This window comes from Trichechus manatus, unplaced genomic scaffold (genome assembly GCF_000243295.1).
Source record: "Trichechus manatus latirostris isolate Lorelei unplaced genomic scaffold, TriManLat1.0 scaffold00255, whole genome shotgun sequence".
In the NCBI taxonomy this organism is placed as follows: domain Eukaryota; kingdom Metazoa; phylum Chordata; class Mammalia; order Sirenia; family Trichechidae; genus Trichechus; species Trichechus manatus.
The window spans coordinates 232,056-255,751 of NW_004444191.1; the positions used below are offsets into that span (position 1 = coordinate 232,056).

The 23,696-nt window shown below is 42.6% G+C and overlaps 1 protein-coding gene across 3 annotated transcripts in view; it reads left to right on the forward strand.

Annotated features, from left to right (window-relative positions):
* Nucleotides 1–7,623: 7,623 nt before the first annotated feature.
* INSIG2 (insulin induced gene 2) overlaps nucleotides 7,624–23,696 on the forward strand; it is a 22,392-nt gene continuing 6,319 nt past the window's right edge. Inside the window, exons 1-2 of one of the 3 annotated variants that reach the window (XM_004389679.2) lie at nucleotides 7,624–7,687; nucleotides 17,848–18,223. In XM_004389679.2, the coding sequence (XP_004389736.1) occupies nucleotides 17,980–18,223 (244 nt within the window). In that variant the 5' untranslated portion in view covers nucleotides 7,624–7,687; nucleotides 17,848–17,979. Of the gene's footprint in view, nucleotides 7,688–17,847; nucleotides 18,224–19,657; nucleotides 20,169–23,696 lie in introns of those variants that run through there. The other 2 variants (XM_023724689.1, XM_023724690.1) reach the window with 2 other exon arrangements.

The following is a 23,696-nucleotide window of genomic DNA, read 5'->3' on the forward strand; positions in this document are numbered from 1 at the left end:
GTTCACTGTTCAGCTGGGTATTGGACAGCCCCATGAAACAAAATGCGACTAATGAGGCACAGCAGTCCAGGGACAAGGACTAGAAGGCAGAAGGGGACAGGAAAGCTAGTGATAGGGAACCCAAGGTTGAGTAAGGACAGTGTTGACATGTAGTGGGGTTGTTAACCATTGTCATAAGGCAACACGTGTACTAACTGTTTAATGAGAAACTATTTTGTTCTATAAACCATCTAAAGTGAGAATAGCAGCACAACTGGAAGAACGTAATCGATGTTACTGAATTGTGCGTGTAGAAATTTTTGAAATGGTGTATCTTTGGCTATGTATATTTTCACCAAAAAAAATGGTCAAGAAGGGAGAGGGTTGACATGTCGTGGGGTTGTTAATCAATGTGGGGTTGTTAATCAATGTCATAAAACAATACGTGTACTGACTGTTTAATGAGAAACTATTTGTTCTGTAAACCTTCACCTAAAGTACGATAGAAAAAAAAGAGAAAAAAAGGCAACGCTTTCCAACTTCCAAGGGCATTAAATTTAAAATCCTTTCATATTTCTTTATTTCTACAGACAATTCTTTTGAAAGTTTTTTTTCTCCTGCTAAGTCTGAGTCCCAGAATAAATCTAAGTTCCTACCTTTGAGTTTCCAAGGTGCTTCATGTCTGTTCCATCACCTAACCTGTCATGCACATCATACATGTCTTTGAGGAAATTTTTAACTACTCGATTATTTGTGCCCATTTGTTATCAAATAAAACTTCCTGCTTTCTTGAATAAAATGCACACACGCACACAACTGGCAAATCAAGGAAGTTCTCTGCTACTTCTATCAATCTCATAAATCTGTATGCCTTAAGACACCTGTAAGTCTAGTTTAAGTTCAGTTAGAGATTAGAATATACACACTGCCTTTGGGAAAGACTGCAAAGCCTTCTAAGTCCCCTGTGTATGAATTCAGTTTGAATGAAGAATTGTTGCTGAGCCTTAACAACAGCCTGGTGCGTGAGTAGGAGAGAAATCCCTTAGAGAAGACATTAGTACGTTTTTTGACCTCAAATTGTATGGGCCCTTGTAATAATTAATAGCTAGCAGAGCCTTATATAAGGAACTCTGGTGGCACAGCAGTTAAGTGCTCGGCTGTGAACCAAAAGGTCGGTGGTTCAAACCCACCAGCTGCTCCTCGGGGGAAAGTTGTGGCAGTCTGCTTCCATAAAGATTTACAGCCTTGGAAACACTATGAGGCAGTTCTACTCGGTCCTCAAGGGTCGCTATGAGACAGAATTGACTGGACGGCAGTAGTTCTGGTTTTTGGTTTATAGGCTTATGTGCTTGGTGCCTATTATTGTGTCTCTGACAAATAGCTTGTAGTCTATCTTTCCACTTGTCTTCCCACCCTGATGCTTCATACGTCAGTGACTTTGTCTTAAGAGTTGTGTTTTGCATTCGCTTGCTCATCCGCAGTGACCTTGTTTGGGCTTCGTTTAGTTCATTTGTTGCCTGATGATACATACTGAGCCTGACAGGGATCATTTGACTTTATACACGTTCAATTTATTGACTGTAGTCACCACTGCTTCCTAAAAGACGCGTCCAGCAAGCACCCCTAAAGGGCCACCCCAAGGTTGCCACCTCTAAAAGGTGAATGCCTTCTCACTGCCGTCTTCTTTCAGGGCTTTGAAGGTGCAACTTTCAGCTTTTTTTTTTTCTCATACCTTAGGCCACATGGTGTTTTTTTCTGTGATGATTTTGCTAATCATCACAGATTGAAGCAATGTAACCCTAAGAATTCCGGTTAGTTGACCTCCCTGTGACTTGATCAATTTATAAGCATCTCCCTCATTTCCCTTGTTTTTTCAGTTTGTTTGAATGTGGTATAGAGTTCACCACCAGTTAAAATCAGGCTAAGGCCTTGGTGGCGCAGTGGCTAAGCACTTGGTTGCTAACTGGAAGGTCGGCAGTTCAAATCCACCAGCTGCTGTGTGGGAGAAAGATGTGACAGTCTGCTTCCATAAAGATTACAGCCTTGGAAACCTATGGGGCAGTTCTATTCTGTCCTATAGGGTCATATATGAGTCGGAATCGACTCGACAGCACTGGGTTTTTTTGTTTGTTTTGGAGGGGTTAAGGTCAATAATTGCAGATAACATTCAATGAGTCTGTAGCTTATTCAAAAAGATAAGCATCCCCTATTATTCAATCACCTTGCATTTATAACTACTACAAAATAGAGATGGAGTCCCTGGGTGGTGCAAATGGTTAAGTGCTTGACGACTAGCTGAAGGGTTGGTGGTTTGAACCCACCTAGAGGCACCTGGAAAGACAAGCCTGGTGATATGCTTATGAAAGGTCACAGCCTTGAAAAAACCCTGTGAAGCAGTTCTACTGTGCACATATGGGGTTGCCATGAGCTGAAATCGACTTGACAGCAACCAACAATAGAAGAGTGAGTGACCTCTATTTTCGGTACATAGTTATGAAATGAATATATTAACTTATTTTGAATATTCTGAGCATATTAAGAAAATGTGTGAATGCTTCATCTACAAATATATCATGGATTATCTTTTTAGAGTCTGTTTAATACAGTTGAAAATTTTTACATGGTCACAGGATTTAAAGCATGACCCTTAGATTCAGATGGATTCCATAAGAAAAACCACTGGACAGGAATCAGAAGACCTGATTTCTACTTTGACCCAACTGTTAGTGAAACCTGGGCAAGTCCTTCCTCTCTCTGAGCTCCACTGGTCTACCTTATAGGATTTAATAAGATACTGTACTTCATGAAAGTAACACATAGTCAACTATTAGTCCTACAAGATGCTCCAAAAGAAAAAAAAAAAAGTTCCACGGGTCAAATTGTATGCTGGAATATTAACGGAGCTCAGATTTCCATACTGAAAAAAAATCTGCTTAACTGTGTCTAGCCCAATGCTTACCAAATATGAGTATCCTCCCTGCCCCCATCTCCTCCCACAGAATACCTGTTAACATTAATTCAATGTAATCCATTTTGGGAATTGGAGATTTATGCCAAGGAAGTTTATAAAAGCATAAATAATCCAAAATACTGGATAATATAGGATAGTGTTTCTCAAAGTAGGGTTTGTGACTCTTCAGAGGGCATGAATATATATATTCTTAGTAGTCCACAATTTCTCCGGAAAAATTGTAAATGATGTGTTTTAATTACACGATAATTTTAATACATTAACCCAAGCATGTTCTATATCTTGTTGATGAACACAGTGTAATACAGTATTGTCACATGATGTCGCAAGGTTGGCTCAGTGCCAAGTACTTCTGTAACTGTCTTTGCTTACTGATTAAAAAAAGAGAGAGATGGACTTAAATTATCATTTTCTCCACGTGAAGGCCAAATAATGGTAGAGTAGACTGCAAATAAAGTTTTCATAGAACTGGTGAGAGAATTGAGCTGTCACATGACATAGTGTTAAAATATCTTAAAATAACCCATTTGTAGCAATCATTTCAATATTTGTTTGCACTTAAATTTTAAGATAACATCTTTCACAATACTATAATTTGAAGCTTATTTATTTTGTTTTTGTTTATAATTATTTTGCAAGTGTTTTGGTTTTACAGATTTATATGAGTTTGAGCACAAGAATTTTCCATCTAGTTTTATGCTTAGAACAGTATAACTTTTGTAAGTTTAAATAATGTTGTGGATTAAAAAAAAGTTAAGTCAAAACAAGGGGCACATAAAAATTATTTATGTTTTGGAAATACTATTCTAGGATATTTATATTACATTTCTGAATCTATATTCTTCTTAAAGATGGTCTTTCAGCCAATATTTAAAATTAGTTTGCATTCCATGACTATGCATCATCTGTTATATTTGCTGTATGACCAGATAAAGTCTGTAAAGCATTAAAATCTCATCATGGATGATCACGAGTTACTTGTGTTTAATATCACTGCAGATAAAATAACTTTATTGACCTATGCAGACTTGGCAGTGTTAGGTTCTTTTTTTTTTTTTTTGCCCTGTCTCTATTGTCTTTTTTTAAAAAAACTTTATACATAGCATATGTATCTTGCAAGGCATAATTTCAGTTACTGCCTGTATGTCAGTGACCCAAGACCTTTATTTCTAGAACTATTTTCTCACCTGAATTCCATAACACACTTCTAATGATCTAGTGGACTTTTTTTACCCGAATGTCAAACAAGTATTTCAAACTCATTCAACCAAAAATTCAATTCTTGTATTCTTGTTCTTGATCAGTGGTACTCCTTCCACCCAGTTCCTCAAATTTGAAACTTTGAAATCATCTTCCACCTCCTTCTTCTCTTTATTTTCACATCAGTGGTCAGTAAGTCCTGTTGGTCCTCTTTGTACCCTCTGCCATTGTCTTACTTTAGGCTTGCACCGTCTCCCACCTGGATGACTGCAATAGCCACCTACTGAGATTCCCTGCCATCTGTTACCTTCCATGTCAATCGAGCTTAAAACAGAAAGAACATAACCGATCGAATTTGAGAGTTCTCAGTTGACTTGGCTCTGCCTATGTGGGCCCACCTAGCTTCATTGACTGAGACTTCTGCCTTACTAGGCTGCGAGTTTATGGAAGGCAGGGGCTCTGTCTCAGTCATCTTTGTGTCTCAGTGTTTAGCAGAGTACCCAGCACATAACTGGTGCTTACTATATGCTGTTGAATGTTGACAGGGCGACAGTGGATGGCTAAGAGCACAGGCTTTGGAATTGGATGGACCTCCTCTGCCACTAGGATCCCTGGGTGGTGTGCTTGACTACTAACCGGAAGACTGGCGGTTCAAGCCCACCCAGAGACACCGCGAAAGAAAGGCCTGGCCGTCTGCCTCTGAAAGATCACAGCCCTGAAAACCCTATGGAGTGCAGTTCTACTCTGCAACAGCCAGGCTTTCCATGAGTTGGGATCCAGTCAACGGCAAGTGGTTTGGTTTTTTCTTCTTCTACTTATTTACTAAGAGGCCATGAACAAATTAACTTTAAGCCAGTAACTCTCAACTCTTGCTGCACATGAGAATTACTCAAGGAACTTATAAAAAGGGTCCAGGTCCCCTCTCCAGCCCAATTAAGTCAGAATCTCTAGGGGTTGAAATTGGCGTGGGGGAGGGTGGGGCTTAGCCAGTAGAGCCTTTAGGAGCTCCGTGGGTGATCCTAATACACAGCCAAGGTTGAGAACCACTGCTCTTAGCCTTAATTTCTCATCTGCTATTAGTATCTATTTTAAAGGGTTGAGCAGAAGAAATGAGGTTGTGTTTAGTATATTAAAAAAAAAACCTACCAAACCCATTGCCGTCGATTCCGACTCATAGCGACCCTATAGGACAGAGTAGAACTGCCCCATAGAGTTTCCAGGGAGCAGCTAGTGGATTCGAACTGCTGACTTTTTGGCTAGCTGCCAAGCTCTTAACTACTGTAAGTGCTCAATCATGATGTTAATACACAACCTCAATTTGTAACCTTCTTCCTTTTCAATTGCCACCCTCCAGCCACTCTGGAGCCCTGGTGGAGCAGTGGTTAAGAGCTCAGGTCTCACCCTACAGCCTTCAACACTCCAGGCTTTCCCATAGGTTTTATGTTTTTCCAACTCTGAGCTTCCACCTCCTCATATGTCCCTTCTGTCCCCAATGCCCAGTCAAAAACCACATCTTCCATGAAAACTGTCCTCACACCTTCTAACCAGGAGAACAGATGGCCTTTTAAAACATTTCTCCTGAGGATTTTATATTCTCCATTGTACTGTAGCGGGCATGACAGCACGGGATGTAAGAAGCTGAGGTACTGGTGCCATATGGTTCCTGCTTTTTAGGCCCCGTCCCTCCCTGTAACCAATAAATATTTAAACTAAAATAAATGACTCTCTAAGTAATGTAAAACCAGAGCCCTGGTGGCGCAGCAGTTAAGAACTCGGCTGCTAACCAAAAAGTTGACAGTTTGAATCCACCAGCTGCTCCTTGGAAACCCTATGGGGCAGTTCTACTCTGTCCTATAGGGTCACTATGAGTTGGAATTGACTCACAGCAACGGGTTTGTTTTTTGTTTCTTTTTTTTTTTTTTGTTAGCCACCTTTTGTTGCAAATTTAGTTCCTCCTTCAGTTTTCAAAAATGAATGTACTGATAAGCAATTTAGAAAGATTTTTTTAAAAAATCCATCAGCTCAAAGTAAAAGAAAACAACAGACATACCAACTTCCACTCCTTTGTAAAAATATTAAGCAATTATTCTAGGACCAGACTTCATCTAAAACTTTCTTCAGGACCGTTCTAACCTGACCACATTCAGCATATATTGTGGGTTAAGCTACCTCGCCTCTGCCAGTTTGTAGGACTGGGGTGGCTTGCATGTTGCTGTGATACTGGAAGATTTGCCACCGGCATTTCAAATACCAACAGAGTCAGCGGAGCTTCCAGACTAAGACAGACTAGGAAGAAGGACCTGGCAGTCTACTTCTGAAAAATTGGCCAGTGAAAACCTTATGAATAGAAGCAGGGCATTGTCTGATATAGCGCCAGAAGATGAGCCCCTCGGGTTGGAAGACACTCAGAATAGGTTGGATTGACACAGTGACTGCAACAATGGGCTCAAACATAGCAACGACTGTGAGGATGGCACAGGACCAGGCAGGGTTTCCTTCCGTTGTACATGGGGTCGCCGTGAGTGGAACCAACTCCACGGCACCCAGCAACAAGCTAAAAAAGTGATCTATAACCCAGTAATATAGTAAATTCAAGAGGGATTTTCTCTTTGCTTTTGTTCCTTAAGGTTTGCTTTGACTCATTTTTTCCTGAGGAAGACACCGTCTCCTAATGCCCTTTGCTGATTTACATGCTGCGTGTGTATGTACCGATGCCATGACTTCCCCTCACACGTAAACTCACCTGCACACTCCAAAGATCTGTTTGGGTTGTTTCATGTTCTAAAATTATAGTTTCAGATTCAATGGAAAGTAATGATTATAGTACTACTTCTGACAAGGTGTTATAAGGTTTTATATTTTCTCTACTTTGAGTCGAAATCGACTCACGGCAACGGGTTTGCTCTTTTCGTTTGGTTCATGTAAATATCTAAAGCTCTTCCTATTTAGACAACTACCTTCAAGCCACGTTACCTGGTCGTCCTTAGGGAACGATTGATTATCAGTGAAAACCGTAAAAAGCCCAGTGGGACGCAGATGAGGGAAATAACTATGCTTTTCCTCCTAAGAGAAACCATGACTAAGTAGGGAAGGAAAAACGGTGGAGAGCAAAGTCCGAGGAAAGCACAATGATCCTGAGAGCCAGCGTCCTTAGCCGGAAGAGCAGGGCCCGCAATTCAGCTCCGAGGAGAGCTACACGCAGAGGGCCGCGCCTCCCCGGAGAGTGTGCGTGTGTCATTGCACGAATCTCTGACACCGCCCACGGGGTCTGGGCACCCGTCACAATCAGCAGCAAACAGCTGATCTGACCGCCTCCCACCGTCCAGACGTTCCACGCCTACTGCCAGTCACCGATTTTGAAGGGACCGGAAACCCTTTTGCCCCGACTCGCGGGGCCACCGACTGGCACCGGCAGGAACCGGAAGCTCTTCGGCCCCGATCGTAGGAGAGCGTTCGCAGTGAAGCTCCGGCGGAGTTGTAGGAGGGGAGGAGGAAGAGGGGGAGCGGGGCTGGCCCCAGAAGATGGCGGAGGCGGGGGTGAGTTGGGGTACCCCGGCGAAGCACGGGTGACTGGATGTTGAGAGAAGCAGCCTGAGGAAGGGGTGTCCCACGGGAGGAGGAAGTGCTTGTGTTTTTGCAAGCTGGGAACCCTGGAGGCAGGTGCGGGGAGCCAGGACCACAGATGGGGATGAAGACAGGCGCCGGGGCCTGCAGGCGAGGGGCTCCGGTTACCTGGAGAGGGGACATCGAGGTGGGGAAGGGGACAGCAGGGCCGGGGAAAGGTCGGAGGAGAGTCCGAGGCTCCGCGAACGGTGGGACGGTGTCCGAGCGGGAAGAAGGCTGGAGGACGGTGGGAAGGGCGACCCTGGAGGTCTGATGGGTGGAGGAGAACGACGAGCTGTCAGGCGTACAGCTGTCAGGACCTGGGAGGCGAGTAGTCAGGGGAACAGACAGGCTTGGGGCGGGGATGGACCCGAAAAGGTAGGTATCTGAGGCCGTTGAGATTCCGCAAAAAAAGGTATGTTGACATTGAACTGAAGAGTGGGGCTTTGGGATCTTGAATTAGAAGTGGACACCTTTGGAGTAGGTGTGTGGGTAAAGCCAAAGACAACTCTTGTGGACCTGGAAGTTGGTGATAATTACTAGGATTTCGGGGTTGGTTAGCAAGGATTGGCAGTAAAGAGAAAGACAGGAGTGTGGATAGGGTGGGGAGGTGTTAAAACTTCAGTGATAATGGCCTATGTCCAGTTAGTGATGAGAAGAAATTGTTAACATATGGTGTTAGCTAGATGGTTTAGGGAAATATAATGTGAAGAGTTTGCTGTTCTGTAGGCTTGATGAGGAAATGCTTTAAGAAGAAATGGGTAGATTGGACAGCCTGGCCACTGAAACTGACCCAGATCAGTACTGCAGCAGAGCTGAGGATTGCAGAGGACAAGGACATTCTCCAGTTCTGGTTGTGGAAGGAACACAGGCATCGAAGCAGTGACTGACTGGATTGCATTTTCCAACTTTTGGGCTTGGCCCTGTTAGTGAACTGCTGAATGAAAATGAATGTAGGAGGACCCCCCCCCCCCACCACACACACACACACAAAAATTAACTATGCACTCGTCCTGTTTTCCCCCTTTATTCTCTGGACTTTGTGTTCGGTAGTCCTCAGAGTGTGTCTGTTGTGCAATGACCAAGCTGTGAATCACAAACATTTGGGAAAGAGGTTGGTTCTTTTTAAGCTGACAAGTGTTGCTTTTACAGATGATCTGGCTGAAAAGGAAAGGATAAGATACAGTTCAGTAATTTAAAGACAGTTTGTTTTCGTCGTTATTAATTATTCCCAAATGATGGAGTAACCTTTTTAGGGACTGAGATTTGACACTTTTAAGCAGTTATAGAATGTGAATACTGCTTTCTTAATGATTTCTGTGTTTGGGGTTATTTATTTATTCATTTTTAAGCAAATCAGATTCCCATTCGATAGTTTGTACATAAAGTGTCTCATGGCCTTGGTTTCATTCCCCACCATGTGTCAGCACTCTCCCCATTTTGCCCTGGGTTAGTTTCCTTTGGTCCTGATTTTCTGCCCCTTCCTGCCTTCTCGTCTTTGCTTTTAGGCAAATATTGCCCTTTTGATCTTAAATAATTGGTTTTTCTTAGGAGCACGTTCCTCTCAGGTGTTATTGTTTATTATATGGGCTTGTCTGTTGTTGGCTGGAAGGTAGTCTCTGGGAATGGCTTCAGTTCCAGGTCAGAAGGGTGTCTTAGGGCCATAGTCTTGGGGGTACCTCCAGTGTCTGTCAGACCAGTAAGTCTAGTCTTTTTTGTGAATTTTATTTTTTGTTGTACATTTTTCTCCCACTCTGTCTGGGACCCTCTGTTGTGATCCCAATCAGAGCGGTCAGTAGCGGTAGCCGGGCACCATCTAGTTCTTCTGGTCTCGGGGTTGTGTAGGCTGTGGTTCATGTGGTCCATTAGTCCTTTGAATGAATTGTCCCCTTGAGTCTTTGCTTTTCTTCACTCTCCTTTGTTCCAAATGAGAAGAGACCCATAGTTGTGTGTTAGATGGCCACTCACAAGCTTTTAAGACCCCAGATGCTACTCACCAAAGAGGATGCAAAACATTGTCTTTATGAAGTATGCTGTGCCAGTTGACATAGATGCCCCCGCGTCTGTGATCCTTTGCCTTTCAGCCTAGGAACTTTATCCGTTGAGGTGTTTGGTTATGTCTAAGAGATTTTCTTGACTGCGCTCCTTGTGTGCTCTATTGTCTATATTAATATATGAGGAGCACCTACAGTCATGTGTGTAGAAATGTCCATCACTAAACTTGTATTTGCCCTTGGGTGTGCTCCGTTACACCCTCCCACACCTCTTGGCGTATCTTTCTACCTGTGTTTCCGTTTGTAAATTACCGTTGGTTAATACTATTGTTGCAGGATTGTCTGTGCTGTAGGACTTACCGTAGTTGGCCTTAATTCTTTCCTTCCTCTCGGTGACCTCTCTTGCCTTGGTCATGCTGTGCTGACTTCTCCCATGTTGTGTATTGCCTTTCCCTTCACCCATATTAACATGTGTCTTCTATCTGTTTGGTAATTTTGGGTTTTAATGTTAAGTGGAAAGTTGAGTTGCAATGCCTACGAGGCGAACATTTTTTGTCCTGAAGTTTTTAGTGTCCCTGGGCTGTGATTTCGTATTTGTGTACTTTATTTAAGGAGGGTTAGACTGTTTTATTGGTTCAAGTGTGTCTATTCTAATGTCAATGCTTATACTATTTCAAGAATGCCATTCTAATTTAAAGAGCATATGATGAAAAAGATGTGAGATAGTAATTGAACTTTATTGTTTAGTAGTCTGACCTAGGCACCTGAAGAGTCAGGGTAATTTGAAGGATCAAACATATTTCTGTGACTGCTAATCATTGGAAGATGAATGATCTTGTTGTTTGGGTTTAGGGTGTTAAAATTGTTAAAGTGAAACCCCCCTCCCCTTTTTAAGGTTATGAGGGGCTTTTCTGTGTGTGTTTGTTTTCAAAAGCCGATTGCCTAAAAGTTGTCTCAGTATCAAACATAATTGATTTTCATTCACAAAACCCAGAATCACTTATAACCCTATTTTATTTATGTAAAAGTGATACATTGATTTATTAACAGGCAGTCATGCACCTGGAATAATGTTTTCCTAGTATTGGTGATGGTTTGTCATTGATCTATCCAGACTATTTGCGCAAATAGTTCAAATAATAACGTACTGTTGGCGACATCATGATAAATGGAAAAAATATTGCTGTTGTCAAGGATTTCATTTTGCATGGATCCACAATCAGTGCCCATGGAAGCAACGGTCAAGAAATCAAAAGATACATTGCACTGGGCAAGTTTGCTGCAAAAGACCCCTTAAAGTATTAAAAAGCAAAGATGTCACCTTGAAGACTAAGGTGCACCTGACCCAAGCCATGGTATTTTCAGTCGCCTCGTATGCAAGGGAAAGCTGGACAATGAGTAAGGAAGACTGAAGAAGAATTGATGCCTTTGAATTATGGTGTTGGCAAAGTATATTGAATATACCATGTACTGCCAGAAGAACAAACAAATCTGTCTTGGAAAAAGTACAGCTAGAATGCTCCTTAGAAGCGAGGATGGTGAGACTTCTCACATATTTTGGATATGTTATCAGGAGGGACCAATCCCTGGAGAAGGACATCGTGCTTGGTAAAGTAGAGAGGTAAAAAGAGGAAGATCCTCAGCAGGATCAGCTGACACAGTAGCTGCACTGATGGGCTCAGCACAGCAGTGATTGTGAGGATGGCACAAGATCGGGCAGTGTTTTGTTTGGGTGTGCAGAGGTCACTGAGCCAGAACTGACTCAAGGGAATGACAACAACAGCAATTTGCAGGTTGTACAAATAGTTCAATGTAGTGAGTAACGTATTTTTTAGAACTTATAGGTCAGGTTCAAGGTAAAAGTTTTCATGTCCTGTGGAAAATCCTTCTTTGCAAATTATTGAAAAAGGTGTTATTTTGGTTTTAGCAGTACGGTAGTTTATGGACGTGACTTTCAGAACTTTCTTGTGTGGCACTCACGTTGTTTTCGTGTAGTGTTTGTAGATAGAGACTTTCTTGTGTGGCACTCACGTTGTTTTCGTACAGTGTTTGCAGATAGAGGCAAAATGTGTTGAAATGGAAAGAACCCTTGGAGTCAGAAGACTGGGGGTTAGTCCTGGTGCTACCTGATAATAGTTTTGTGATCTTATGAAGTTACTTAACCTATTTTATTTTGGAAAGCTGTAATTAAAAATACGTACCTGCCTAGTTATCAGGCTTGTTGTTGAGGATCTACTGAGCTATTGTCTTTTAAAAAGTATTTCTATACCAGAGACTTCTTCCCTGATCAACAGATTATTTCTTGAGTAATCTAAATTTTTCAAATATAAATTTTTTTTTTTAATTTTCGAGAATGGAATTTATCACTGATATGAGTGATATTTAAAAGTATAGATACCTTTGTTTTAAGAAAATAATACTAATATATGATCAGAAAACCAAATTCCAAAACAAATTTAAATGAGTAGATATTTATTCCCCAAAGCGTTCCCATTAAAACAACCCACTCCCCTAGTGTGTGACTAGTATTATAAATATGCTCTTTTAGGAACTTCATTTTTGCATAGTAGGGGTGAATGGTCTTGTGGGATTTCCTGTCCCTTTGATGAGTCTAGTCATTTCCAGGAGTTCATTTTATTTTTATTATTATTTTTTAAATTATTATTATTTACTTTAAAGAACAGAAATTTATTTTCTCACAGCTTAAGTGACCTAAAGTTCGAATCTAGGGTAACAGCTTTAGGGGAAGGCTGTCCCTGTTGGCTCTAGGCGAAGAGCCGTGTCTCCCAGCAGACCGCAGTTCCTTGACGATCTTCACGTGGCCTCCCCCCTCCCCCTAGCGTGTGCTTGCTCGGGCACACCTTACACTGATATGGCCATTAACGTAACAGAGAAAACCCGATTCCCTGATGGGATTCCATCCACTGGCACAGGGGTTAGAATTCCAGTACATCTTTTGAGGGGACGCAGTTCAATCCATCACACTCATTAGAGAAGTCAACCTTTCTCTAGTTTCAGTAACGAATTATTTACTATACACATTATGCCTTGTTAACATATATACTGTGCTTTGACCCATGGTGGAGAACCCCTGGAGTTGCCTATGTGATAACGGGAACAAAGGGGTTAAACTGAAACCTTGAGCATGGGTCTCAAGGAGCATGTTTAAAGGGCTGCCCAGGAAATGTCAAGAGGTCTGTCAATTCCACGTGTCCGGGAAACCACTTTCAGTTTGGATCCAATCTGGAAGTTAAAACCAGTTGCTTTAAAAACCCTTCTAAACACTCAGCCACTCAGAGGAGGCTGGACAGAACCTCAAGGGCGGAGGTCACTCGGTGCAGAATCAAGGCCCTGCAAGCCCACCCACGTGCCCATGTCAAACAGGTGATCAGCATTTCAGAGGGCATTGAAGGAAAGCAGTTGTACCAGGAGTATGGTTGCTAAGCCAGTTGCTGTCCAAGTTGACTGCCAGGAGTTCATTTTACATGTGTGTGGTGGCGAGATCCAGTAGTAGTCTTGATCTTGCCAATTTACTTGACCACTTTGGGTCTCATTTGCGGTGAAATGCAGAACTGTTAACAGCACTGGATCTTAACTTCTTTTGGATCGTGGACTTTGAGGACTTAATGTAAATCATGGAACTCCCTTCCCAGAACAATGTGTGTTTACACAAGGTTTTTCTCTTTTTTTTTTTACACAAGGTTTTTGTTTTTCATGGGGTTTGTGTACCCCCTGGAATAAATGATTTCTCAGTTCCCTTCTATTCCTTCAGTTTTACGATACTGTGATTCTAAAGCATTTTAGCTTTTATTTTTTACTCCAATAATTTAATACTTTTATATTATGATGTTGGAGCCCTGGTGACGCAGTTGTTAAGAGCTCGGCCGCTAACCAAAAGGTCAACAGTTTCTTGGAAACCCCATGGGGCAGTTCTGCTCTGTCCCATGTGTGTTATGTTGTGTGCTGTAGGGTCAATTCTGACTCATAGCGACCCTGTAGTCCTATTGGGCCTATATGAGTTGGAATTGACTCAGTGGCAACAGGTTTGATTTTTTATTATGATGTCACAGTCAGCGTTTTGGATCTCATTCAAATAAACAGCAAACAAGCATTCTGTTACTTTTAAAGCATTCTGTTACTTTCACTTTTAGGGTGAAGTAGGAAATGTACCAGGAAAGGTTGAAAAAACATTGTGGCAGAATAGCACGAACAGTTTAAATACCGCTGGCAGCCTTGAAATAGAGTGAGGAAGGAAGTCTCTAGCAATCAGTGGCTCTCAGTGGAAGGACAGTGCCTCCCTGGGGACATTTGAAAATATGTGAGGACGTTTTTGGGTGTCACAGCGAGTGAGGGTGCCCTGGCGTTTGGTGGGTGGGAGCCCAGGCTGCTAATGTCTCCGTCAAGGGGTGGTCCTGCGCAAAGTGCCAGTGCCCCTTGGCAGACACTGGCAAGTGAGCATGAAAATGTGGGACACTGAAGTAGCTTCTTAAAACTGATGTTATTTTGCTGCTTTAAAAATTCTGTTCACTGTAAAATATCCTTTGCCATTAATTCCCTTTGGAAGAATCTACAAACAGAAACAAACGATTCACGGAGCAATTTGGGTCAATCAAAACGTACGCTTATATTCCTCTACTAGCTGTTTTAGAAACACAGCGGGAAGTTTGTTGTGTCTGCTAAGATTTTGGGAAGTGAAGGGTCAACTGTTGGTCTCCTACAGTATGTAAATTGGCCATTTGATTGCTTTTCTTTAAGACATCTTTTTATACCTTGATCTGGTGCTTTTAAAGAAAATTTTAAGGTGATTATACATTTATTCGCATGATCTTTGTGCCCTTATACAGTTGCCTACTTATGCTCTGGGAATGTATTGTCGTTGAGATGATTTTCCAGTGTCTCCCTGTCTTTTCAGTAACCAAATCCCCTGTGTAGACCCATACACTAAAAAATGGAAGTCTGGGTAGTTCAGGTGAGTGGGGCTCATGGTGTAGAGGAAAGAAGATGGATATTGGAATCAGTCAGACCTGAGGCAGAGTTCCAGTCCCTACACTGCATGTCCTCTGACCGTAAGCTAGCAGTTCCTAAATCCCTGTGGTTTGGTATTCTCGTCTGTAAAGCAATCGTGAGAATACTTTCCTTTAGGGTTATAGTATTTTGAATATTGGAGTTACTGTGTGTGTGGTACAGAGTAGGCCTTCCATAAATGGGCGCTCCATCAATAGTGGATGGTGGTGATGATGATGAGCAACGACTCTGTAGCTGCTGAACGCCTCACTAAAAGTGACCAGAACACGTGAGACGCTAATAAGCTGGATCGGGTCAGGAGGAGATGACTTCTGGGCATTTTCAGTTGGCATGTAGAAAATGTTTTCCCATGAGTTCCCCGCGGTGTAATATATACTAAGGTCTCAACTTGTCTCAGCTGAAGAGCTCAGTTAGTGGGATTGTGAGGACTGGCTTGGGTGTGGAACTCCTCACCCCTTGAGTGTGGAGCACAGAGCTCTGGGTGTGGCAGGGGCTCAGGAAAATGGTTGTGTGAGTGTTTCCCACATAGATTCGTGAGGCTGTGAAAGTTGCTAGTACTTACAAATATTCTTATTTTCATACTGGTTATTTTTAATGGGAGCCCCTAGTTTACACATGGGTATTATTCCAAAATTCATTTGTAAGGTAGTGTAAAACTTGAAAACTCAGAGGAAGTGTATTGTAACTGCTGATTAGATGCTAGATTTGCCTTCTAAAAAGCTTATTTAACCCGGTATAGTTTGATTTAAAAAGAGTTAACACAATTTAGTTAAACAAGTAGGAATGTGTGGAGGTCCCACTATTGGCTAGACAGGTACCTTTCTGGGTACATAGATACAGTGGGAGATGTGATAGTGAAGAAGACCTACATAATAAGTCTCTAATTCATGAAGCAACTATAGATACAAGATAGGTACTGTAAGTGTCATCCTAATGTTTTAAGTAAACTACTTTGGGATTCAAAGAATAGATCACATATGTACTAACTTATAAAGATACCCAAAATGTATGATTGTTGGGTGGCAGAAAAGTAAGTTACATAAGTAGTCTGTCTTAGGCTGGGTTCTCCAGAGAAGCAAAACCAGTAAAGTGTATAAATATATATATAGAGAGAGATTATATCAAGGAAACAGCTCACGCGAGTGTAGAGGCTAGAACGTCCCAAGTCTGTGGATCAGGGTAGAGGCCTCTCCCAAGTCACACAACTGTAGAAGCTGGCAAGTCCAAGATTGGCAGGTCGGAGAGCAGGGCTCTCACTCACAGGCTGTGCAGATCGACGAATCCCAGGTTCGGCAGATAAGCTGACAGCTCAAGTCCCAAGAACGGGAGATGAGACAACAGGAAGCAGCCGCAGGATCCAGAGAGAGAGCAAAAATCCAGAACGTCTGCTTATATACAGGTGTGGGCCACACCCCCAAGGAGACTCCCTTTCATCTGATTGGCTACTCACAGTATATTCAGTCATGGGAGTGATTACATTAAAACACGGGGAATCATGGCCCAGCCGAGTTGACACAGAGTCTTAACCATCACATAGTCTGTATAGTATTTTCCCATTTAAAAAATGTTGGTATTTGTAGAGAACACGCAGAAGAACATGGGACAGTTTGGGAGGCTGAACATCACGGTAAGAATGAGGGCTTTGGAGCCAGACTGCATGAATTTGAATCCCAGCTTGGCCTCTTACTAGGGATGTAAACTTGGTCAAGTGACTTAACCTTTCTCTGCTTTATTTGCCACACCTGTAAAATGGTCATAATTGCACTTACCTCTTGGGGTTGTTTTGAGGATTAAATGAGTTGCCATATGTCACCTGTTTAGAACAGTACATCCAGCCAGTCTACTGCCATCGAGTAGATTCTGACTTGTAGTGACTCTGTAGGACAAAGTAGAACAGCCCCGTAGGGTTTGCTAGTCTTTACAGAAGCAGATCGCTACATCTTTCTCCCCTGGAGCTGCTGGTGAGTTCGAACCTGCTGACCTTTGGTTAGCAGCTGAGTAACCACTGTACCACCAGGCTTCTTAGAACAGCACATAGAAAACCTCAATGTTGTTATTTGTCTTGAACAAAAAAACACTTTGGTTTAGAGGAGTGAATAAATGTCTCGACTGATTGTACTGGCAAAGTTCTGGGTTTCAGGAGTCGGGGGCCACGTGGTTAACACTCCTCGGAATCTAGCCGGTAGGTTATTCTTCATTAGCTCCCTCTTCTTCCTCCAGTTTCCTTACAGTAAGAGCTCCCATGGGCGGAGCCCTGGGGGCGCAGTGGTTGAGGACTCGGCTGCTCACCAAACAGTCAGCAGTTCGAATCCACCAGCTGCTCCTTGGAAACCCTGTGGGGCAGTTCTACTCTGTCCTGTAGGGTCGCCATGAGTCAGAATTGACTTGATGACGGCAATAGGTCTGGTTTTTTTTGGTATGGCTGGAACAGGGGGCAGACTGGGCTGTGGCAGGGATGGGACCCAGCTGTGGCCCTGGGAGCACAGGTCAGGTCTGGTTTCTGTGGTGGGTGTTCGTGTGGGTGAGTGGCTGGCGGTCGGTTCTGGGCAGAAATTCAGATATGTAAGCATTAAACGTTAAACGTGTCATTTTCCTTTTCTGTTGGGGTTGTCCTCATGAGAAAATCACACTTTATTGTGAAAAACACATTTTCAGTCAGAATATGTTGATTTTTGTGAAGTATAAAATACTCTGTTGTGACTGGTGAGCTTGGAGGTCTAGGTAGAAGCAGAAAGTGAGTTTTGATCTTCCACATTCTCGTGGAAGAGGCTCAGGTAACCTGCTGTGCTTCTCTCTGAGGGCGGCGAGCTGGGTTTGCTGTTAGTCTAACTTTAGTTCTCTGAGGCCACTTATTCTGTTGTAGTGGATACAACTGTGTAGCGCTTTGTTTTTGTTATTACATCATGCATATAAAAATACTTTTTAAACCTTATTCAGTAAATAGCCAATTTAAATAAATTAGTATACAGACTTGTTTCATTATTCGGGCTTTCAAATAAATTAATACTGAAATCAGGACAATTGTATAATCATATATTAGACACGCATTGATTTCTTTTTTCTTATCTCTTGCAGGATTTCTGGTAGGTCCTATTTTAGGACAAGATGAGGTACTGTTGAAGCGTCCGTCCGCTTGAATTCACGGACAGTAGTTGAGTTTTTCTGCTGGGAAGCTGTTTTTCTGCCTGCTCCCTGACGTACGAAACCATGACGGAAGGAGAGACAGAGTCACCTGGGCCCGAAAAGTGTGGTCCATATATTTCATCTGTCACGAGCCGGAGTGTGAACTTGATGATCCGTGGAGTAGTGCTGTTTTCGATTGGAGTATTCCTTGCGTTAGTGTTAAACTTACTTCAGATTCAGAGAAATGTGACCCTCTTTCCACCTGACGTGATTGCAAGCATCTTTTCTTCAGCATGGTGGGTACCACCGTGCTGTGGTACAGCTTCAGGTATGTGCAGGGCGTTTCTGTAATGCTTCGAAGGGAAATAGAATAAATGAGTGTGGATGTTGCCTGAGCTGTCGGCTGTTTTAAAAAGTCAGCTTTGTAGAGGTATAATTTAAATACAAAACAATGGACCTGTTTTAAGTGAACAGTTTGATGCGTCTAGCTAAGCGCACGCATTCATGTATCCACCACCGCAGTCCAGATGTACACCATGTCCATCACCCCCCGAATTCTCCTGTGCCCCACCTGCAGTGCCAGGCTACCATCGGGCTGCTTTCTGTCACTCTGAGTTATTTTTGCCGCTTCTAAAATTTAATATAAATGGGATCATAGAGTAGGGACTCTTGTGACTGGCTTCTCTCTGAGCTAGGAACCTTTAAAATTTTATCCTAAAATCAGTCCTGAGTCCCTCAGGCGCAGGGCATTTAACCTCGTAGTTTTGGCCTTTCTTCAACCCAGCTCACGTAAGTCTTTTTTAGGTTATCTTGACGATGACCTCACTGTTTGTTTTAAGCTTTTGATGGTTTAAGGTTTGTTTTTGAAGCAGATAAAAACTTAAAAGATGGAATAGTTTTAATTCAGGTTTAAAGCTTCGTTTTTTTGTTTGTTTTTGTTTTCTTTCAGATTCCGTGTATGTTTTATTGCCTTGTATCTTGTTTTTAAACACGCCTTTAGGAATACTAAATAAGGGGGCAGTGGTGGTCGGTGGTAGAATTCTCACCTTGCACGCGGGAGGCCTGGATTCGATTCCTGGTCAATGCATCTCTTGTGCAGCCATCACTCATCTGTCTGTGAAGGCTTCTGTGTTGTTACAATGCTGATCAGATTTCAGTGGAGCTTCCAGACTAAGACCTTCTAACAAATCAGCCAGTGAAAACACTACAGATCCCAGTGTTCTGAACCTGTTGTGCAGGGGGTCACCAGGAGTCGGGGGCTGACTCGGCGGCAGCTGAGAAAAACAAGAATAGCAAATATTTAGAGAGATCAATGAGGTAGAGTTTCTTTGTATAAAAATGTTCCTGTCCTGTAGTTACTTTATATCTTTTTTTGGTGGACAGTGTGTGATAGATACAGGGGCGCATTTCAGAATGCTTTATAGATGCTGAGCTTCCGTAACGGTAGCTCTTCCGCTTTTTCCAATGACTGAGGCCAAGAGATTAATAATATATAATATAATCGAGTTGTAGAAGGAAGCCATAATCATGGGGCAAAGATCATTCTGACTGAGGGAGAAGGTCGCCTTTTTGAATGTCCGTTTGGTGTCCCAGAGTTAATATGCATGAATACCTTGCAGTGTGATGTAGGTCCTTGCTGGGGTACATCCTACAGCTGGAGGTCAGAGGGTGGGGAGTTAATTGCAGTCTGTTTTAGAATGACCTGGTGAAACATGCGGGACAGTCGCACAGTCCTGTCGCAGGGATGGGAGGGCAGCGTGGTGGTAAGGCTTCAGTGTGTTTTCTGTACCGACGTTTCACAATCGCAATATTGACTGTTGATTTTGTTGGGTAGGTCATGGTGTTTAGTAGATAACAGTGAACTTATGACACCATGATTTCTGGAGGTTGCCAGAGATGGAAGCCGAATTCTTGCATAATCTCCCCTCCTATATTTAAGGGAAAAAAGAGGTAAACTATGTAAGCAACATAGCGTGCAAGAGTTTGTATGTATATGTGAATATGTATGTGTGTTTGTGTACACGTGTGTATTTTCAAAGCTCTCCAGGTAATAGTTCTTACCCTCTTAAGCTAGAAAAACTGATAATTACCCTTTGATTTTCTGATCCAGTTAACATTCATAGACCGAGCAGCTACCTTTCGAAGAGCCTCCAGAACCCCCACTTTCTGCCTTGAACAGAAGGGCCCCCTGGTTATTTGCTGCCTCTCCTGATTGCACAGTTCTGGGCAGTGTGCTAGTGGTGCTCTGGAGGGACAACTGGTAGGGAACTCTGGTAAACTTCTTTTGATTTCATTTTCCTTTTCTTAGTTCCCTATTTTTAGTTTAATAACGGCTGATGTTAAAAGTTGGTTACCTTCTTCCTGTGTGCGGTGTAATAGAACTGGAGTTAGAAGCCTCTTGAGCATTATTGAAGGCCACAAAGGACTCTTTCTCAAGAATTAATAGGTGAGAAAAGGCAGCTGTCATTGGGAGGATAAAATAACTATAGAAGTTGCCTCAAAAATCACAAGTAGCCAATTTACATCTGTGCCTATGAAAGCAATACCTAATTTTATAAAGAAAAAGAAAATCTTCCCTGTTTCGCCATGCAGTCAGTTATGGGTCCTGGAATGCCCTGTAAGACTCTGTTACTCTCACCTGCCAAGTTTTACGTCTTTCCTCTGTCTTTTTCTTGGTCCAGACACTCAACCGCTGTGCTTGGAATTTTAAGTCTTCTCTCCTTCTGCCTGTAATTTTGCCCCCCCCCCCCACTGTAAGAACAATCTCCCTTTCTTTGGTGCAGATCTGATTGTATTATTATTGTTATTCCCCAGTGTCTGCAGCACAGTCTCTTCATAATATGCCCCTTGTCTACTTTTGTAGACAGAGTCTTTGGTCTCTGAAGCTTCATTTGAACCTAAAGCTTAGAGTTCCCAGATAGGACTGGATGTTTTCAGTTGTCCAGGCTTTTCCTCCAGAGCCGCCCTTTGATGAGAAATCCCCCGTCTACACCATTCCACCTGGTGGGCGCTGCCTGGTAGATCACCTCTTCTGTGAAGCTGAGCTGACCTGCCAGCACCCTCGCGCCCCTCAGCACGTGTGAGGAGACAGTGACTGGGTCCCCACTGGGCCCTGTCAGTTTGACCCCCAACACATTATTGTGTTGAATTGTTTCTGTGTCCACTTAGGGACTGGGATCATGTCTTGCTCTTTTTTCCTTTTAAATCCCCAGCAACTACCAAGAACCAGACATGTCATGGGGGTTTAAGTATTTGTTGGATGAAAAACATTGGCTTCTCCTGTCAGAGTTTTCTAAGAAAGTCTATTCCACTGAGTCGTTTTGGTTTTTTTTCAGCCCCTTTTCTTGCAAAATGTTCGATTTAACTGTGTTCCTTTTAGTGCGCCACCACACGAAGCACACCGCCGTGAAAAAGTGATGACTCAATACTGGCGTTTCGCAGACTTCTTTTGTCTCTGTCTTGGTGGACTGTACCTAGTCGCTGGGAAATAACTTAAAGATATCACAAGAAATGTGATTTTTGCATCAGAGAACCACCCGATTAAGCAAGGCTATGTTTGCGTATGATTTTACGAAGCATGATTTCAACAGCCTCTCTTGTGAAAATAAAGGCAGTGGAGGAAGAGGCAAAGGATCCCAGGTGTACTTCTGCTGAGCTCTCAAACAGTGGAAGCTCACAGGGCAGCGTGTGTTGCTATCTGACTCCGCCATGCCTTAATTTAAAGGAAAGAAAGAAGACATGTAATGAGAAGTGACGAGCTTCCTCGAATTCTCCCTCTCAGTGAGCGGCCGAGAACCAGGCATACTCAATGGATTTGATTTTTATTGGCAGATCCCAGCGTTGGCAGCACGGCAGCCTAAATCCCGTTTTTGTGTTTGCTTCCTCCCCTCAGTTGTCTCTGACTTGCAAGTCTGACATCACATGTATAAAAATAGAGTCAGTTTGACTTATTTGTGTCTTTGCACACATGTCAGTATCCTCTATGCGATAATTCTTTACCTGTGGCATCAGCTGTTGAGGGAAATTGACTTGGAATGCCTGATCTTAGTTGATTTTACTCAGCAACAGGCAGAGGGAAGAGAGAGGGAGAGAGGAATGACAGATGAGCCGTTAGTTTCGTGACCCCATGAGAAAAAAAGAGGTGATACTCATTTAGATACGTTTCAACTGTTAGGCGTGCGTGTTGCCAGTTCAATTGTGTAGACTTTTGGAGAAGTGCTGTCAGTTCATCTCGTAGAATTTTAGAGTAAAGTCTTTGAAATAGGAAGGTAATGTGAAACTTTAACATTTACTATTAAAATTTTAAATAGTTACTGGAATAACAGCTATTAAAAAGAATAACTCTGGGTTGCTGAGATTTGTTGTTCATCTCTTGGTGGCCTGTAAACCGTGTATGTTCGGCACATGCCTCTCCAAAGACCACTCTGGTGCTTTGGACTAGAAAGTGTGTGTGCTGTTGCAGCATGTCCCCTCCAGAGGGGAGGAGGTCATGAAGCCTCTTTCTGATGGGTTCCATCGCTCTGCTAAAACTGAATAAATCCGTTGCCGTCAAGTCAATTCCCACTCGTAGCGACCCTACAGGACAGAGTAGAACTGCCCCATAGGGTTTCCAAGGAGCATCTGGTGGATTCGAACTGCCGAGCTTTGGGTTAGCAGCCGAGCTCTTAACTGCTGTGCCACCAGGGCTCCATTGCTTTGCTAGTCTGTGATTTGTGATACTAATTGACTTCTGTTTTTCCTTGAAGATTGAAAGTACTGCTTGTGAGATACAGCTAGCCAGGACCAGGCCGGGGAGGGGCTTCGGACACTCAGGTGCTTAGATTTTGGTACAGTGATTTTATGAGGCATCATAGGTGGTATTGGACATTTTAAACATACTCTTCAACTGATGGGACAGTCGTGTCTTTATCACCAGAACAGCGACCTAGTCATCCTGTTCAGGAAGATGAGCAGATCGAAGCTGCCTAGCTATTTCCTGTTGAGTTGAATCTGTGGAAGTACTTTTTCCTTCTAACTTGTTGAAAAGTGTTCTGGTTCATTAAATAGTCTTTTTGAATGACTAACGTAGCATTTAACATTCTCTCCCACTTGATGAACAAAACGTTGAGGCTTGACAGGTGTTTATGTAGAGAATTGAGTGAGACTATTTTGAGTCTCAACCATGGACATTTGTATACAGTTATTTATAATTCCATAGTTAGCATTCAAGATGTTCTTTCCAAAACTAAGAAATGTATTAAGATAATTTCTTATTAACAGTGAATTTAAATTTTAAGCCAAAATTTATAATTCCTAGACTATGTTTTCTCCATCTTTTTCTATGTGCAGAACGAGTCTTCCGTGCAGATTTCTGTTGTGAGTTTCCCTGCTACGATAACATGACACGCAGACTCATAAGAGGGCCAGGTAGAAGTGAGTGAGACCTCAGGACAAGGCGGTAGACCCAGGAGAATGATAAGCTGGAGGGGCAAGGCTAATCTACATAATGGGAAAGCCAGAGCCATCAGAACATTATGTGTGCAGGGAGCTTGTTGTACATGTTTATGCTCCTAGCTTTTCCTTAGATTTGTGGCATTTAATAACATGTTTTATGATTATATAGTTTAAAGAGAACGTTGCTTAGCTGTTAACTGATGGGATGCTTTTCAAATCTCACAGTAGAAAGGTGGCAGGAATCACCTAGTCCAGTCCGCTCAGCCGTGAGTCCTACGTTTACATAGTATTTTGCCTGTTGTAATTCAGAATATTCTTGTAACAGTTCACGATGCTTTCTTCAGTGGTGTTACCCACACATACCCACC